The sequence below is a fragment of the Xiphophorus couchianus genome, chromosome 1 (genome assembly GCF_001444195.1).
Source record: "Xiphophorus couchianus chromosome 1, X_couchianus-1.0, whole genome shotgun sequence".
NCBI lineage: Eukaryota > Metazoa > Chordata > Actinopteri > Cyprinodontiformes > Poeciliidae > Xiphophorus > Xiphophorus couchianus.
The window spans coordinates 10,427,981-10,447,821 of record NC_040228.1 but is presented as its reverse complement, the minus strand read 5'-3'; the positions used below and the strand labels follow the sequence as shown (position 1 = coordinate 10,447,821).

The following is a 19,841-nucleotide window of genomic DNA, read 5'->3' as shown; positions in this document are numbered from 1 at the left end:
TGCTGCTCTTTACCAGATGCACCATGGTTAGGCTTTCAGGAGGATACAAAATGCACTGTGCATGTAATCTGTAGAATAACACCTAGCTACAACTTATTATTTAGCCTTTACGTTATGTTTATATTAGAAAATCTTTTGACAGAACATTATAAGGCTGAGATATGCAAATGTTGAATAAAAGCTGAATTAGACTAAAGATGAGACCTCTGGGATGCAAAGGTGTATGGTTTACAAACTACACACCTTTTCATCGTCCTGTATTCAAAATACCTTAGTGTGTTAAAAATCAACCTCGTCGTTCTATTAAATCAGCTTCTTATTTTAGTGCAGCACTCCAATGCTGATATAATAAAGACACGGTCCTGTTTAAAGCATGTGACTCGGTGCGAACAGCAGACGTCCCGGGAGACGAAACGAGACAAAAATAGTGCTAATGCTGTTAAAGTGTGGTGAACCTCGGTTTTATTAGTATTCACTGTTTCTTGTTAATATCATATGTTGTGAGAAAACCAAGTGAAAGTGGAAACTAGAGCTGGCAGATACTGGCTGTTTAGACAGCCTGACACGGTGTTACCTCAAATAACTGCAACCAGCTAACATGCTGGGAGGAAAGACATTTCACCTGATGCGATCCTTTAAACTCGCAAACTGTACACAGGCTGACAGATGGCACAAGTCTGTCTGCGTCCTATCTTAGAAATCCGCGACAATAATCTAACATTTCTGACCTGAATGACACCTTATCTTCTGAGATTTGCTTCTTTGGGTCTATGGTTAGACTGTAAAGTTTATAACTATCTTGTTTAATACTTATAGTTTGAAGATATTTTATATGAATGCTTACACATAGAGATGGGATTGATCCAGCCCAGTATCAGTGCTTGAGCGATACCAACAGCGTTCTTGGATCAGATATTTGACTGATATCCCTAATACAGGTATCATGTCTCTCTGTGGCAGCTGTTGATTATTTCTGACTGAATTTGCTGTCAGTAGGCAGCCTGCTGCAGGCATAGCAGCCCTTTCTTCAGAGTTATTTTTGTCCTAATAAAGGAGAAAATAAAAGACAGATGTTTGTTATGGGTTTTGTGTAAAAATTTAGAATCGTGGAAGTTATGTTGAATAGTTTATGAAAACCTGAGGAGAGTCATGACTTTACAGAAAACTAACAAGAATCAGCCGCAGAAACAATTTGTAACTTCTATTTGGGCTCTCACTAACAAATAATCTCTTTAATCCATAAATTCCCAATTTGTTTGATAAATTAAATATATGGCGACTGTGGTAAAAGTTGGTCATGTAGTTTGCTGGCTGAATCCCTGCACTGTTTGTCTCATTATTGTCATTATGTCCTTGGGCAAGACAGCACACCCACCTTGCCTGCTGGTTGTGGTCAGAGGATACGGTGGCGCCGTTGTCGGGCACCAGACAGATTAATGCCATAAGAATACTGACGATATTCATGCAATTAAACCAAAGACTAAAAGGAAATGAAAATGAAATGTCCAGTGCAAGAGTTCCTCCCAATCTTAATGCAAAAAACATGAACATGTACCTTGGATAGTGGCCCACCCATCATATGTATTCTCACTCTAATGTCAGCGGATACTCCAAACATAGTTTGCAAGGCAATCATTTCTTCTGCGGGGAATAGTTCTAATAATAAATGTCCCCAGAGGGAACAAGTGGAGCTTTCCATAAAGGGCAATTTTACAAAAGGAGAAAACAACAACTGGTCGTTTTATCTATAATATGAAAAACAGGAGCTAGTCTTTTAATTTGTGCTATGACTTTGGTTTAATCTGAAACAGCCATAGGACTTTTTAGTCTCATAATTAAATGTCATACCTGTAGTTCACTGGCCAGCGGACCATCCACATGCGGTGATAGGAGAGCGAGGTGACCGAGAAGCAGGTGACCAATGTTAGCGTGTAAAAGGTAGAGACAAACACCTTGCACAGACCCTCGTTCCACTCGTAGTTAGAGTGCTGCCGCCGCAGCGTTATGACACAGTACATGGTGATGGGGATGGCCATGTTGAGAATGTGTGTCCCTGCCAGGGTGCAGATGAGGAACTCCAGCGGTTTCCACTTCTTCTGCTTAGCACTGACGCTAAGAATGCTCCAAGTGTTGGCCAGGATGGACACGCCCGAGCAGACCAGCCAAGCCAGCGTGTTGGCATTGATGATGTCATCCTTCATAGTGGTCATCTCATCCACCATGTTGGTGCGGGGCGGGGCGCGGCCTGAAGGGCTGGGAGGAGCCGTCGGCAAGAGCAGGTACACGTAAGGAGAAGGAGGTGGTGGCGATGGGCAGGAGGGGACGCAGCGCGTCGGACGAGGCCAGCATCCTATCTGGGTGGGCGTGTACTCTCCATGGGTTGAGGACAGCAGGCAAATGTGGTGGTTGTGGAGCGACACAGTGGGATGTCAGAAAAGAGGGCTGGCAGAGCTGAGCCAGTTCTTTTACATGCATAAACCTGGAGAGACACAAAGAAGGAACAACGATCAAATTCAGATTGGTACAAAATCTGTGAACTGAATGACGATGTCTCCAAATACACAACACTCATCATCAGTACATTCATAATGAAGCGTTTTAACTGTCCCTGCGCTGCTTGTTTTGTTTAAAGTGGGCAACGCAGATTTTAATAAAGAGCATAAAACCTACAGAAATCCAATAAAGGGAATAATAGATTTCCTTATGAAACCACTTATACATGAAAGAAAAACTAGGCCTGCACAGTGTAGTAAATTTCAATCATCATTATAATATCAAAATACACCTTAGTTGCAACGTTCTGTAGTGTTATGCTGTACTTCCTTCACAATCAGGGAGTCTAAATGCTTTACCAGTTGGATGGATTCTCATTGGCCTTCATGGTACTGTCTTTTAAAGATTTTGACTGAGAAGATAAAGTTCAGTATAAGAACATCGTGATAGTAGAAAACAGGTTTATTCACAATTGATGTCATTGCAGTGTTTAATAATAATTTCCCTAATATTATGCAGTCTTAATGAAACCTACATACCACAATAGTCAGAAAAGCAAATGTGTAACCAACGGCAACATATTTTTGTTTCAGTCTATGACAATAAATGGCAATAAATGCAAACACATAAATAGTCACCCAAATGAGTTTATTCATGCACCTAACCCTTCTTACTCATGAAGCACCTTTTATATGTTAATTGCAGTTTTCTGCAACATATCACTAAGAATCAATCAGTCAAATGTTTTTCTTGCATATAAATATCCTGTAGTATATCAGATTAGTACACCTGAAGGAACGGATGAGATATCCAGCATCTGTTTGTCTGTCATGGGGGTAATATAGGTACCAAAGATCATGGAAGGATTAAAACATGGCAACAATCTGCCTAAGAACAGTGATGGTGGATTTGGGCATGTTGCTTTTCTATGCATCCGTTTCATTTGCCGTTTTTACATAATACATTTTCTGTGTAGCAATCCCTCATAAATGCTGTTATTCACCTTAAATGAAATGCAGTTTTCAACAAAACAGACTCAGATTAAAGGTACTTAACAATCTTAGACAATAAATGTTAATTATCAAATCATGGCCAGCTGAAAAATAAATAGTATAATGAAGGTCGACATGCATTGGTATACTTGCAGCCAGACTAATTACCATTATGCTGTTATGCATATTTGAGGATTGATTTAAAGTAAGCTACCCATTTTAAAACATCAGACAGAATCATTATTAAATGCATATTGGCAGTGTCTTATCAAAATAAATGTATACACATAAAAATGTACATATTTGTACGAGTTTTTCTGCTGACAAAACGTATGAACAGCTGAGAGGAAACAGCAGGAAGGCCACCTCTGTCCTCTCAACCCAGTGTAGGTGGCGCCAAACAGGAGGACTCTGACTAAATAGCATCACTGAATGTTTTCCAGCCCATGCATAAGACCATTATAGCACTGAAAACCTCCTGCAGCAAAAAGATGTTGCATCTATAATGTGCAACGAAAGATATCGTAGGTCGTTTCTCCCAGCAGCTGGTAAACTGAAGAACTAATTACATACCAGATTTGTAATTTTAACATTATCTTAATGGTCAAATACATTTGTTAGAAATAATTTACATCTACTTTTATTCATAATTGTAGCATTTTCTCACCACTTAAAGTACCATTATGGTACAGTTTCTACTTTGTCTTTAATATTATTGGTTATTTAATTTTTTTACATGTAACTGTGGGCTTCCATTCGCCTGTCATGTTGCTGCCAACACTTGAATTCTCCCCACAAGTAGAGGATTATTCTACAGGGTGGGCCATAAGTTTCCATACATAGAAAAAATAAACATTTTATATTGGACAACCGTTTTTATTTTTGTGGGACTCTGTGTAATCGCTGCACGTCTTGGACCACTTTATGGTTGTTCTGCAAAATTTCCAGTTTTCTGAAACTTGCAAATAAGTTTTGCCACAGTGTCGTGTGTGATGCTCGTTCCATGTTTTCTGTTAAAGTTTTGTGCAACCATGCGACTGCTTCCCGATCCAGCCATCAGTATAATTTCAATTCTTTGCTCTTTTGTCAAACACATCTTCTTGGGTATCTGAAATACAAAAGAAATATACATTTTACATTCTCCTATGTATGGAAACTTATGGCAAACCCTGTATTCTATTCCATGCACAGTATCTCATTTCTCAGGGGAGTGTTTAACCACTACCTGAATTAACTGTCAAGGGAAAAGGGAGAGGGACAAAGAGAGGTAGAAACCCTAGGAGGTAGAATTCAGTTCAGTTACTGAAACAAGAACAACAACTAATTATCAAAGATTTTGTCCATCAAATTTCAATGATTACCGATCATCATCAAAGGGGTTGGAAAGTAACACAGGGGAACTAATACTGTGCTACAGATATTTACAAGAAGGACATAACAAAATCTAATCTGTACAAGGATCTTTTTTCAGCCTACCACAACACATCTGATGACACTCATCACAAGAGGAAAACGCTGGTTCCCCCCAGAGTGACGAGAAAATGCCTGGCACAGCTGGAGCCTGTTGTCACATCCACTTCCTATCTTTTGGTTTGTCTTAACACTGACATGCTGCAGGCAGGACCCCTGAGAAGGAATGATGAAAATGGCAACAACTGTGTCACCGGGAACCCTGATCAAATTTCCACTGATCTAATTCTACTTCTTTCTCTTTACAGCAGGTTTGTATATAAGATCGTCGACTTTGTCTCAATTACTGTTGTTCTCCAGGATAAAGACTAACCACAGGAAACAGGTGGACGTTATTTTTCTGAGAAATAAAACATACAGAAAGGAAAAGGATGATAGATAAAGCAGATTACAAGATTATGCCCATTTGAGCATCGAAACATACGTGCTTTGTGCTGTTATTAATCTCAAAAATGTGCATGAAAGTATGAGCGATTGGTGGAGCCCTTTAATAGACTGTAAAATTTTAGTTCACATTATTTTGTGAACTAAAAATAATGTTATACATATATGGTCTTCTAAGGTTGTAAAGTTCAGAGAATCCAACGGTTTAGCTTCACTATATTCCCCTTCTCATTTATTTTTCACTTTTTGCTGCCTTTACAGAAGCACATTTTACCCAGAGAAGGATGAAGCAACACACATTGTATCCACAGCCTTCAAAGACAGTCTTAGATATGAAAAGAATGATTCATGGCTTTGATTTGGGAATCTCCAGGTGGTTGGAATGGACTGAGCAACAGAAGAGTGCTGAATCAAATAAGTACTGAAGCAAGCGTCACAACATGATCCAAATCAACCCAACATATCACATAAGGGAAATACAATAAATCTGTTTCCTTTGCTTGGAAAACACAGAGGCAGAGCAAGAGAAGGTATCCGAAGCAGTAAGGTAGGGCGTAAAGGACATAATGGAGGTAGAGCTGATTACTCAAATAAGATCTGATCAAGAAGGGTTTTTGACCAAATATTTGTATAAAAAAACCACATGAACTTTGTTTTCTCATGGACTAATTGTTCTTGATCAGTTAGGATTAACAAAACTGTTACTACATGCTAAATGCAAGAATAATGAGGTAGAATTTATTACATAACTCCTAATTACTTTCCTCAAAGTAAGAAATGTACATGCAATAAGATAACTATGGAAAAGTTTGCTTTGACTTCACAGTGAGGACAAATAAGCTTCTGACTAATTTAATTCAGTGTTTTCTGGTTTCATCTGAGTGTAATGAGAATCACCATAGTTCTCATATTCAGGAATTTAACACAGACTGAGAAACTGTGAGATTTGCCCTTCCCCCTCTGTCTTCTACCTAAAATAATGTATTGGCTCCGTCTATTTGACGTGTTTTCTGTGTAACAGCTGCTCAGGAGTTATCCAGCAGGAAAAACACGCAGAACAAAAGCACTATGGAAAGTATGACTAAATTTGTTTTAGTCTGTGATTACTCACTCATGTGAGACATTTACTGGATGAAGCCATTCACAACAATAAAACTATTGTTGCTTCTATTAGTTGTCTTGAGTTTCTCAGACCTCCAACTGAGCACAGACAGATATATTTACTGGCTGAAGGACATGCGGTGCCGTTGTTCATTCATAGAACGTGCAACTTCATTCAAGCAAATTGTTTTACAGATTAAACATTGCAGGTACAATCTTTGTCATATGTTCATGAACTTATCTAAAATCTAATCACAGCAGAAGTTTTAGAATTGAATAGGGATCATATGAAAGATCGTGACAGGTTAGTACTTAACGACCAGAGACACCAACACCAGCAGAAAGTCGTGTTCAATCTAATTGCTATTCAGGAAAGGCAAAAGCAGGTTTCTGCTGTTAAAACCACTCTATTTTATTCCATGGAAATCGTTCTCTAATAAGCAATGGCAGTTTAAAGGTTCATATTTAAAAAAAAAAAAAGAGCATCCAACTAATTAATGCTGAAAGCTCTTCATGGTGTACTCAGGGTGATTTGAATGAAGTATGACGCTTTTGAAGACATTTTTTATACTGAAGCTCTTCTGACATGGCACAAGTCGACTTTTGTCTTAGCCCTGCTCTGACTAGCCTCTGTTTCACCAAAGTATAATGTCTGCAGACATTAAACATCGAATAAAAGAAAGATTATACCTTTCCTGGAAAGCAGAAGAGAGTAGAAAAAATCAGAAACCCTTCCTCCAGGATGACTCAGCCAGCTTAAGAAGTACACAAATAGGTTTAAATTCAATAGAGAGAAAATATTTGACAAGTCCAATTTGTTTATCTCTGAATGTGTACAACTGGTATTTTAATGTCCAGGGATAAAGTGGACATTAATAGTCAAGTAATAGTCAAAATAGGAACTACTTCATTACACTTAAGCTCAATGTTAAAGATGAGTCAATGTCATTAACATATTTAAATACATCTTTGACACACATACACACATATTTTATTTTGACCTGAACAACATTTGTTGCTGGTTAAAAATAGACGGCGAAAAATCAGAAACACCAGGCCAGTAGGTTCACAGGATGTCATATTCTGCTGAATTCACATTAGCTGTAGATGACAATACAGTTCATGATTAACTGATGAAATTTCCAATTCAAACTAAATGTAAGAAGCCCACAAGGGCCCATCTTCCTTAGAAGTTGGTAATTTTAAGGATATTGACCGACCGCATTCTGATTTGCCAACAACCCAGTAAGAAATGTAGATCCAGCCAGCATCATTTTATACATTGTGAAACCTTCAATCAAAAGAGGCTTAATCAAATAAAAAAAAAATCCACCAAAAAACATCAAAATATTATTCTCCTGCTTCTCAAAGAAGTATTGCGGTAGGACAGGAGGAGCAGCAGTAGTACTAGTAGTTGTAGCTCAGGTTTTATTTAACCATTTGACTGACGGTCTTTCTAACTACAGAAGCTAACAGCTCGATTGCCCACAATCCCACAGGCCTTCAAGCCAAATCTGTCCTTTACACAAGGGAAATCAGCACTGACAACTCCACGTGCACACACACACACACACGCCCACACACACACAGAACGGAGACTTTCTCTCTCTGACACCAAGACACTGAATGTTAAATGAGAGGCACAGATTGGAAAACAGAAATGGGTCATGCATTTTAATAGTAATTCATTTTACATGTAACCTAACTTACATGAACTGTCGGCATGAAAAGCAATGCATGAAAGTGAAGCTGTAGTTAATATATATACCTTATGAAACTGGCTCGTTTTTTTACCAAACAGTTCTTTTTATCAATAATTATGCCATTTGGATGTTTCCCTTCAAGGACAAATCAAAAATGTTCCTATTAGTTATATGTTTTTTGCAGATTCAGATTGGTCCATTTGCTCTTTATTTGTCTGTGGAGCAGATAAAATGTTGTTACTCCTCCATTAAGACAAAGTATTGAACCTGTATAAAGATCTGCACAAAAACAATCTCTCAGTCAGAGTATTTGACCTTCTAGTAAAATGAAGCCTCATTCAGCCAATTGCTGTAAATGATGGAAAAAAAGTTACTCTTTTGTTTTCCCGGGGTTTTGTCATGTTTTATTGTGCTTCTCATTTTTGTTTTTATTTGTACAACTTTGATTTTTGTTGTACGACACTTTGTGTCTGTGAAAAGTGATTAATAAATAAACTTCACTTACTTACAGCTAGTTGTTCAGGTTCTGAAATAACAAGCAACCCCACATCATCGCAGTACCAACTCGAACTGTTTAACTGTCGGCATCTTCTTTGTTTAAATATTAGTTTTAAACCACATGCAACCTGACACATATCTTAAAATGTACCACTTTGGTGTAATTATGGCACAAACTATTTGCAGAAAAATCTTTGTCAAGATGTTTTTGGGCAGGCCTTTGGGTCAGTAATGGTTTTGGCCTTACGACTCTCCCATTTTTGCAAAGCCTCTCTCTTATTGTTGCATCACAAATACTAACCTTATCCGAGGTTAGGGAAGTAGTTCATTAGATGTTGTTGTGGGTCCGTTAATGTCCTCCAGCATGAGTCATTAAAGTGCTTTTGGAAAGGCTCACCAATGTTTTCTGGTTTCTTCATTTGGGGGTAATAGCTCACTGCAATTTGCTGGAGTCCCAAAGTCTTCAAATCGGCTTTATAACTAACCAGATTATATTAACGGGCCACCAATGATTTTGTTTGTTCTCCGTTCTTGAATTTCTTTAGATCAAGTTATGATTGACATGAAGTACTTCATGTCAGTACTTGACATGAAGTACTTCAGAATGCTAGTGCTACTAGTGAAATTTAACTCAACTTTCCAGAAATCATGTAGAAAAAGTATTTTGTAATTGCTTTACTCTGATGCATTTAAATGTGATTTTCAAAACAGAAAAAAATCTGTAAGGGGGCAAATACTTTAATAAAGGAGCTTATAGTGCACATCAGGTAGTGGCTGCGTGTTTACAGTAAATACCAAACAAACCACATTACTTCATTCCTGGGAGCAACCGAAATCATTTATCACCATAATGCCTTTGCCTGTAAGATGTGCACCATTTACATCGGGGAGTCCTTGTGAAAACAGCCACAGGGCAAAATGTGTCTTTATTCTTCAGCACACAAACTTATCTCGTTACACATGAGTCATATTTTGGATGGTGATAAAAGGAACAAACACTTCTCTTTTGTTTCTTTACCTCATGCTATAAGCATTTTAGAAACAGAGAGGATGAGATCGAATCTTGGCAAGCCAAATATTGGCAGGCATGAAGATGGATTTATCTATTAAAGTAAAGGATAAAATGGTATCTGCAGAAAATCAGACTGGTAATTAAGCTGTCCCTTTTTTCTTGGTGATATCTATACTACGCCAGCTAAGACTTGGTCAGTGTGTCAGGAGGGAATCTTTGCATCTTCCTGCTTTAAACAGTAAAGTAAAGCTTTTATAAATGCCCTAGTGTCTAGTGTGATTCATGACGGCCTTGTTGGCCAGCCAACCACACTTCTATAGAGCCGTCAGAGAGGAAAATAAAATATGCTCCATGGAGCATTGCTGCTTTCCCCAGAGTACAGGCTCAGTATTTGATAATACATCTCTGATGCTTACACATGACAGGTGATTAACTCTGAAAGTACAGTCAGCAAAAATACAAAGTCATTTCCTGCTGGCACAATGAATTCTTCCTGGTTCTTCTCCTGTATTTAAACGCTTGAAACTATCTAAAGTTTGATATATATATATATTTTTCTCTCTCTCTCTCTCTGTATACATCCAGTTACTAATTTAGAAATAGACTGAATAAGAGATGAACATGTGGCAGTCCCCAGAGGAATATCTATTCCAGAAAATCACTTACTAAAAGCTTTCTTAGACAGATCGGGGGGTAACGTTACATACAGACCTGACTGCTGACAGCAGGGTCAGAGGGATAAAAATCAATATACTAGTAGAGAATTGATTCACAATGAAGAAATAAGGAAGTAATCTCAGAGAACATTTACCTTTGCCAATGACCAAATGGAAAGAAGCTGATAAATAGAGCACAATGGGGTTTCAAACAAAATAAAGAAGAACAGGACAAACTGAATGTATGGACCAGCTGGCTGAAACACTGTTAGTAGGGATTTTACCAAGAATATGGCAATGTCTGGCTGAACAGTGCCAACAGTGAAACACAGGAAATGGGATTGTGCTGAGGTGGGGCTGCATTAGAGTAAACGACTGACATTTACAGACTAACAATATATTCAAGTTGGGCTAAACTAGCAACACAGTTATTTGTTGCAAGAGAGGAAAAGAACAGAGAGTAAAAGTGAAAACTGGAAATAACCAACAGGACATTATCTATTGGTTTTTCAACTTAAGATCCTGAAGCTGTTAAGTTGCTACTGGCATATTAATATTTTCTCCTCTTGAAAGCATCAGGTGATCTCATTTGTAATTATGAAAGTGAAGCAGGAAAGAGAATGAAAAAATGTGTAAAACTTTAACATCTTTGTCAGAAAAGTTGAACTTTTTCCATTTAGAGACCTAAAGAGAATAGATTAGAACTATGTAGCCAAAAAGATGAATAGAAAATCTAGATCTGAAAGCTCTATGTTCTGATTTCCAGCACAGCTTTAACCTGTTGATGTTAATTTCATCCTACAACCATTTCTCTTTAAAAAATTTGAATTAACAGCATTCAAAATATTTTCTCCAGCCTTCTTTTAGTGAATATTCATTAATTATTAACATCAGGAACAGATCACATAACATCACACAACATGTGCGAGAAAGGACTCAGCTAGCTAATTGGGCTTAGCATCGCTAAGCTCAGTTAGCATGACTCACTGTAAAAGGCAGGCTCCATGTTTGTTCCCTAGGTAACGTGGACCATTACCTCAATGCGGAAATTTCCAAATCTAGTCTGTCCTATTATAAGCAAAAGTTAAAAGCTCAAATCTCAATAAGCTCAAGGAGCAGAAGGCCAAAAATATTGTCATCAATAAACAAATTTGCTCTGAATAGAATGATAGGATCCATAGTAGCCTAGTCCAGTGCCTCATAAAAATAAAGATTTCCTTGAAACAAAACAAACAACCTTGTAAACCTTTTTTTATTTTTATTTTTTTACTGTTCCGTCCTTCACACAGTGTTGAAGTGTTCCTCTTCACCACATGAAGGATTGGACTGACCCTCAAAGAATAATATGCCATCAATCTTGCTCATTTACATTGAGCGCTCATTATCTATTCATAATGAGGCCAAGAAAAAATCCTTTGAGCCAAGAAAGATCACCAGCACAATCCACTTTATCTCAGTATCTCAGTGCCGCTCTGCCAATATTAAATTATTCGGACATAAAACTTATAAAACTAGCAGCTCCACAAATACCAGCAAATCAGAACAGGATGATAGAAAGCTAGTATTGTCCTACAATTCAAGCTATCCTTCTGCATGAGTTGCTTGGAAACATTAAAAGGTGATTAAATAAGAGTGAATTATGACTAATGCAGCATCTGAGTTCACTCATCGTTTATACAATACACATTAAGCCTGTAGTTACAAATTAGTTTATCTAACAGCAATCATTGGCAAGTGTAAAGGAAAATTTAGCAACTGTTTTACACTGCAAGTACTTTTAAGCAGCTTTATTCTATGTAAAATGGAATATATTTTAATATAAAGTATATATTTTAGAATACATTTAATGTAAAATATGTTCTATTTTATATTCTAAAATAGAAGATAAAGGAAATAGGAAAGAGCTCAAAACAACTTCTTTCTATATTAGATAATGAATGGGAAAATAAAGCAGAGTTGAGGCAGAAAAAATGCAACAGGATTTTCTACATGTACAGTATTATAGTTGAATTGGTTTAACATTATTGAGGCCTTTTTTATTTATGCTTTATTTGCTTCATATATATTTTAAGATGATTCAGTAATAACTTGGTTCTCTACCAATACTGATGACATTAATCTTTGTATTACTTTTCAGAAAAGGACAGCCCTACTTTTAACTGTGGTTTATTATTTGCAACACACAAACGTTTTGCTCCGTCTCTTATTTTTCGTTTAAATATATTTTTAAACTGTACATATAGTATAATACTATGCTGGAAATGGTTATTTCTGCTTTTTTGTATGCATAGAAAATTAAAATTTCACTAGCCTTCCTAACACTTCTCTCTCTGGATTACATACAGCCAAAACATGGAAGCCGTTCTGATAGGATCTCCAAACGTTTACTGATTGCCATGCAATAATTCCCTTTTAACTGAAGCGCCTTATAGTTTTTATTTTAAAAGTTGCTGCATAAATAAAATAGATTAAATTAACTATGGTTTTTACTTTACCAGAAGTACAAGTAACCACAATTTTACTAGCGTAGCACTTTATGACAGTGGCGTAGATGTATACATGTATACACTTTCTTTCAACAAGAGTGGAAAACTAGAAATAAAATTATTTTACACACAAATATATACTCTAAGTTTGAATGAAGTTTGTGTATTTTGCACATCTTGATCTTCCCATCAAGAACTGCTCTCTGTAAATGCTAACTTGTAACAGAGCACGCTCCCAGCAGATGAAAGCAGACAGCAAATGTGGAAGCGCACATACTTAAGACCTCAAACAACAACAATAACATGTTGTGAGCACATGCCCCTTCCACTTAATCACAGCATTTCACTAATGCACAGCAGGGTGGCAGAATAAGTTGGCAGCGTGCTCTCTACCCAGACTTGAGCCCCTGTGTCAGCCCCGCTCAGCTGAAGTCTCCAAACAAACAAAAAAAGGTATTAAAAATGTATTTAAAACATTCTAATATTCTGCATTACCAAGCAGTGCTAATGCTAATTGCTAAACCAAGTGAACAATTGGCAGGGGTGTCAATAAAAAATGGGTGACCAGTTTGATTTATCTTTATTTACTTTATACGACATTGATTAGAATTAATAATGTTATATAAAAGTGGAAATTTTAAATGCAGGCATAATATCACCAACTAAATTTCTCTAAATCACCACAAACACATTTTCATAGAGTACAGATTTTGTACAGCATTTGCTAGGAAATGTAAATCACCTAAGCATGTCCAGTGAGTCTATGTTGCATTCTGTAAGAAACATCCAGACAACAATTACCTAGAAAAAGCTAGTTAAATTAACTCACACTTAAACAATTTTAATCCATTTTATTCACACACATAACCTTAATACATTTATGTGTTTAAGTCACAGCCTTATATACTGACAATATGTACATAAAGTTGGTAAGTTGATAAAGCTGGAGGAACCATCATCGTTAGTTGAGTGTAATTTTTTTTTCAAATAATACACATTATTGGAATGTTTCCAATTACTATCTCAAACATGATTTTTGTAAAACACATAACCTAATTATCAGAAATGTTTGTATTTTTAGCAAGATTGTGTTTCAGGATTTTTTTAATACATTCTTATTTATGGGGGATTTATTGCCATTTGTATCATCAAGCGTTCATACTGGGGGTTTCATTCTACCTGCTTTTCAGAGCTCTCTTAAAATAGTTTCATCTGTTAGCCAAAGCAGGGTCTGTACCTATAGATCAAATGCTGTTGTAAACTTCCAGCACACTTTTGCCTTTTATTTAGAAGTCAAGCACTGATTTTTTTTTTTTTTGCTGAATCTAATAAATATTGCGAGGACAAAAGAGTTAAAGCATATGAAGAACGGAAGATTAACTCACTGACATAATCCTGACACGCTTATGAAAGACAGAATATATTTTAAATTATGAGCACATGTGGAAATTTCTGTCTGAACTGTATGTAGTTTAGACTGGTGATATTTTGATAAGTGAAATAATACTTCCACATGGGACATTGTCTATCAGAAAATGTTACATAACAGGCCCAGAGGAATGATTTAGAAAGAACTTTGTATAAACATCGGACCCTCTTTGAGATTGTAGCTCCCATTAGCCTTCCACTTTCGGAGCCAAGAATGTCATGTATAATCTTTAAAACCGAGCAAGTTACCACTATGAAAATGATACGCAACATTCAGTATTTTTTTGAAAAAAAAAAAATAAAATAAATTGTACCAGGCCAATCATGCTTCACCATTAAAGGCCACAATCCATCAGGTTTCATGATCATAGAAAAAACATGATGATGGCTCCTCTGAACAACATGAGCCAATTGTTACACAGTGTGCAGCTGAATTTTCCATTACAAATGCAACCCTGAAGCCCTCTTCTTGTTTACAAAGTTACCTTCAACTGTGTCAATGAATGACAAATTAGATAAAGTACCTGGATGTAAAGAGCTCCGTTCCCTTTTAAGGTTTTTACATTTTGTCAGATCACAACTACAACCCTAAAAGTATTTTAAAGTGGTATAATGATACAGACCAACAAAATGCAGTGCAGTTGTGAAGTGGACAGGAACACATGGCAATATTTCTAACCATTTTTTTGTCTTTATGCTTTTTTTCTGCATTCCTGCAGCATGATTCTGCCACCGTCATGATTTATTGTGAGAATGGTTTGTTCAGGGTGATAACCAGCGTTACTTTTTCACCACAAATTATTTTACATTTGGGTTAAAAAGTTCAGTTTAGGTCTAATCTATCCAGAGTACATTTTTTACATCTTTGATGTGTCCTTATCCTGGCTTGGTGAAAGCTGCAAATGGGATTTCTCATGGGTTTCTTTTTCCTTCTTTGTGATATTTTGTGTTTCACATGAAGTTCCAAACGAAAAAACACAAATTGAAGTTTGTAAATTGAAACTTGACAGAAGGTTCAAGTAGTATGAACACATTTGTCGAGCACCGTTTGCATATGGAATATTCTTAAATAGATGTAAATATCCTAACGCTTCTAGGAGAGATAACATTTCAGTCTGCTCTTTACGTAATGCTGCCATTACAATATAACATAAATCTGTCTAGACAAAAACAGTTGATTTGTTGTTGGTAAATGGAGAATGGAAAGGTGTGAACGCAGCCTAACGTGGTCACAAAATGACAGAGCTGAACGTGCGACAAACAAAATGTCACAGTTGCGCCGCGAAACATTGAGATCTGGTGTAGCAAAAACTGTCGCACACAGGCCGCAGCTCTTTTCCCCGACAGTGAACTGAGTGCTGTGGCTGCTTTCTGTACAGTGGTGACCTGTGCTAAATCTAATGTCAAAATAAACCGACTCCTCATGATCAGTCAAATGATGTGGTTCCATAAGTGTACACATCAGCTAAATGTCAGGTTTTTGTATTGTGAAATATTAGGACAGCGATTTATAATTTCTAAGAATTTTCCAGTGTAATGTGATCTAGGATTTAGGGTCGTGGCTGTAATCTGACGGGTTTTCTTATTCATTCAAGTCTATTCACAACCTGACAGTTTTTGTCTTCTGCACCAAATTGATCAGACTTTGGAAACATCTCTTGTCCCTATTTACTTCATGTGGCAACAAATGCTTAGTCAGAGTCAGTTCTGAACTGTCAAAAATAATCCCAAGATTTTAATATTCCTTTCATTAAGCAACTGTTTTGTTGTGCTGGCTTTATGATTGAACTTACAATAATGCTGAAAATAAAACCCTCTAATATGCTCCCCTACATGTATTGTTCACTTTTGGTTCATGTGCAAGCTACATCCAACATTTTCAATATGCTTTACATATTAAGTAATATTTGTATTTGTTTTCTGACCAGAAGACATTCATCTTGAGCTTATCACACAAGGTGGATGATCAAAGATGCCAGCGTAAACAAGCTAAAAAAAAATATTTTTGGTTGTTGAAATGTCAATAAAGGTTTTTCTATTCAACTGATTTTTTTGTTGATTTTTGAGAGAAATATATAATTTAAATAAAATGTATGAGCCAGATGTTTTTTTTTCTTTTATTGTACTTCTTTTAACATTGTTTTATCATTTTTGAGAAATACACTTCTAATTTCCAATCAGAAACAAATGTCATGATTGAGTAATGGTTTTACCTCTAAAAATGCCATGTGGTATGAATAATTGTGGACTTAAATGTGCTCTCTGTAAACCAAAAATCAACTTGGATTAAATCAGAATATAACACATTTTCTCACAAGCTTTTAGAAACTTTTAGATAGGACTGGACATTTCATTTGGAATAATATGATTCTGACTTGATATAAAATGTTTCACCATGTGATATTATTGTCACATCAAACACATTCTGGATTGTTGTCAGTCTCTTTGACCAGTTAATATTCAAATGTCGCAATATCAGTTTTATCAATATGTTTTCTTGTGATGACAGTTATGAGGTAGGTAGAAAACTCCGGATTTTGTTTTTTTATATCGTGCTCCTGACTGATACATTTGTATGAGGAGGTGGTGTTGGTCCTTTATAGGTGCTACGTTAATCATTGATTTAGTTGGAGAATGGAAATATTATTTCAACCCTATGAGGAAAGCTGAACTTTATTTCAGGTTAATCAGATTAAATGTATTGATGTTCAGTGTGTACCAAATAAAACTAAATACTGAAATTGAATCCAAATGTACTTAAACATAGTATGGGTGTAGATGTTTGCACACTTATGAAACTAGGTTATTGCCTTTTTAACCTAATCCTTTAAAAAAGTTTTTAAGTTTTTTGAAGTGTTTATATCTCGTCATATAGTTACAGTAAGCATAAAAGCGGAGTTTCCCCAAATTGTCCTAAATGGAAGTTCCAAATTGGAACAATAATTGTCTGTGGAAATCATCCAGGTTTTCTTTAAAGCATCAGTAAAATAAGTAATAATAAGTAAAGACATGCCACTAGTTCCACTGCTTGCTTGGTAACGTTCCTGACTCTTTGATTCAACAAGTTAAAATTCTAATGGTGGCAAGGAAGACTGTTTTGATAAAGTGGGTCAAACATGAACCTCCTTTTCTTCAAGTTAGGAATCCTAAATCTCTTTGTTTTAAAAAAAAAAAAAAACAAGCTAGGAAATTCACTGATGGAAGGACAGATGTTTTTCTGTAACAATGGTAGAAACCATTAGAGGTTTTGGGTTTGAACTATAACTTGGACTCCGGGATATTGTGTTGAATATTTTGGCGGGTCAAGGCGGGATTGAACTTTCTTTCTTTCATTTTGTGGGTTGTGTTATGATGCTATGTGTTAGCTTGTGATTGACCAGTTTTCCATTGAGCATGTGCTGAGGGTAAAGAAGCATGTTTGGAAAAAATGGGGACTTTATGCTAAAATTGTGTAGGATATGTGTCACATCACATTCGGAAAAGGTTTTGAAATTGTTTGTCGTTTCTAATGTACAGTGCTCCTTTGGGAGTCACTGTACATTAGAAAATACTAAGGCAATGCTTGTTCCACATGCGTGTAGAGCATGAGGTCACCCTTAAACTTTTGTACCTGCTCCACCTAAATTCAAGTTAAAACTTCCTTAAAAGGCAAAAACAAAAATCAACCCATGTACTTTGTACTAAGCAGGAAATGGATATAATCACAAAAATATAAAAACGGCTGACATCAAATAGGATTAACACATTTCTAAAATTAAGTTTACAAGTCCTATTGATACCTGTAATAGCGTTTATGATTTCTAAAACACTCAGGAGGCTTTTTTTTATGCTAATGTCAGTTTAGACAATAGGTACACTGGTGTATCTAGGTTACATGCCCCCTTTTATTGGTGGGTGTTCCGTCAATATTCAGCGTCCTCTCTGTAATTACCAGTATAACGTCACATACATTTATTGTAGCTGATGCTCCTCATTTAATTAAGCTGCCAAATCCCATAACTAAGCCTACAGTATGTATTGCGTGCCATTCATCTTTTAATCAAGCCACTTCTCGGTCCGAAATTGTTTCTAGTGCCATTTGATATAGGTCAGACCTGCCTGGCCAACGAAGGTCCACATTTTGATTCAAACATTTGCATTCACATTCACTTTCTTCGCCAGCAGCTGAGCTGTTTCTGCTTCAGAACACCACCTGTTTGGATGGAGCCTCGTTATTTTTTGTTTGCTTAACATCAATTATGAATTAGCGGGTTAATCACCATCGAGTGTGGCATTAACATAATAAGCTACCAGAGTTTTATCTTACCTTTTTTTTCCCTCCACAGGATGATCAGTCTCCTAGCAGCTCTTTTTTTCCCCCCACAAGAATGAAAGGCGGTCGCCTCGTCTCGTCAGTTCAAGTGCCTTAAAGTGGCTTTCCTGCGTTTAAATCCTCAGGCTGTATAGAGTGACGGGAGTGTCGACAGCATTAAGTTAAGAGAATGACCTACAAAGAAAAAGGAAACCCACCACAGCACCGCAGCTGGAGCCAGTTACTCCTTGTCTTGCCAGTCTTTTTGTTTCATTCACAGGACGGCAAAAACATAAAAAAGAATATCGAGCCGTTTTGGCTCGTTTAAAGAACAAACATCGTTTTTTCTTTGGAAACAGCGCCGAGCGGAGCGACAGTGAGATAATTACAGAATAAAAGACAAAATTCTTCTTTTGCCCTCCGACGCAAGCGAGGCGCGCGGTGGATGAGGCATGACTGATGCGCGCTCCCGGCAGAGGAAGCGCGCTCGTGAGTCAGACACGCCGCGGCCGTGGGAGTGAACCGCAATAAGGAATAATTCATAGAATAAAAAACACACACAGGATCCTCATTTAGACGGAGTAGAGCTGTTGATTTCTTTCTTTTCTATTCTTTCTTCTTTTTTGACGCTTTCGCGAAAAATAACTGTAAGCATCACGAACATAAAATGTTGTGAACTAATTATGAATGGACTTCATTTCCCATGTTCGGAGAAAACCAATGATTTAAATAGGCCTGCAGTGTTTAGATTTAGCGGTAGCCTCTGTAATTGTAAAATGATCTGATGCATTAAACCCTGTATCAACTCATACATGTTCCTTCTCCATGTTATTCATGCTTCTTTTACATGCGCCTTTCATTGACATTATAGGACTTGTTATATAAGTCTCGGTCCCTGGATGATTCAGTTAGAGCAGTTTTCCACCCGCAGGGCTGAGATTGCACCCATGCAATGAAAAGGATATATATATATATATATAGAGAGAGAGAGAGAGAGAGAGAGAGAGAGAGAGAGATAGATAGATAGATAGATAGATAGATAGATAGATAGATAGATAGAATCTCCTTAATAAATAGAGAAACTCAAATTGTCCCCAGTGCAGTGGATTTTGCAACAATTATGAGGATTATTTCATTTGTTTCAGGAACAGTCTGATGAACTACACGCAATCTCTTGCTTCCCATTCATTAAACGAGATGGCTTATGACACACTCAACTACACCTGGGAGCTGCCAATCCTGTACACAGTCAAACTCTTTCCTGTGAAGTGCCTCCTGGAAAAATATTAGTAAATCCCCAGCTGATTCAATTTGTACACGCAGTACC

General features: G+C 36.8%; 1 protein-coding gene across 2 annotated transcripts in view; it reads right to left on the bottom strand.

The window, feature by feature from the left end:
* The window catches only part of gpr153 (G protein-coupled receptor 153), a 34,916-nt gene extending 15,921 nt beyond the window's left edge, over positions 1–18,995 (bottom strand). The window contains exons 1-2 of one of the 2 annotated variants that reach the window (XM_028021379.1): positions 18,530–18,995; positions 1,849–2,479 (exon numbers count right to left, since the gene is read on the bottom strand). In XM_028021379.1, the coding sequence (XP_027877180.1) occupies positions 1,849–2,222 (374 nt within the window). In that variant the 5' untranslated portion in view covers positions 2,223–2,479; positions 18,530–18,995. The remainder of the gene's footprint in view (positions 1–1,848; positions 2,480–18,529) is intronic. The other variant, XM_028021389.1, reaches the window with a different exon arrangement.
* Between the last annotated feature and the right edge of the window lie 846 nt (positions 18,996–19,841).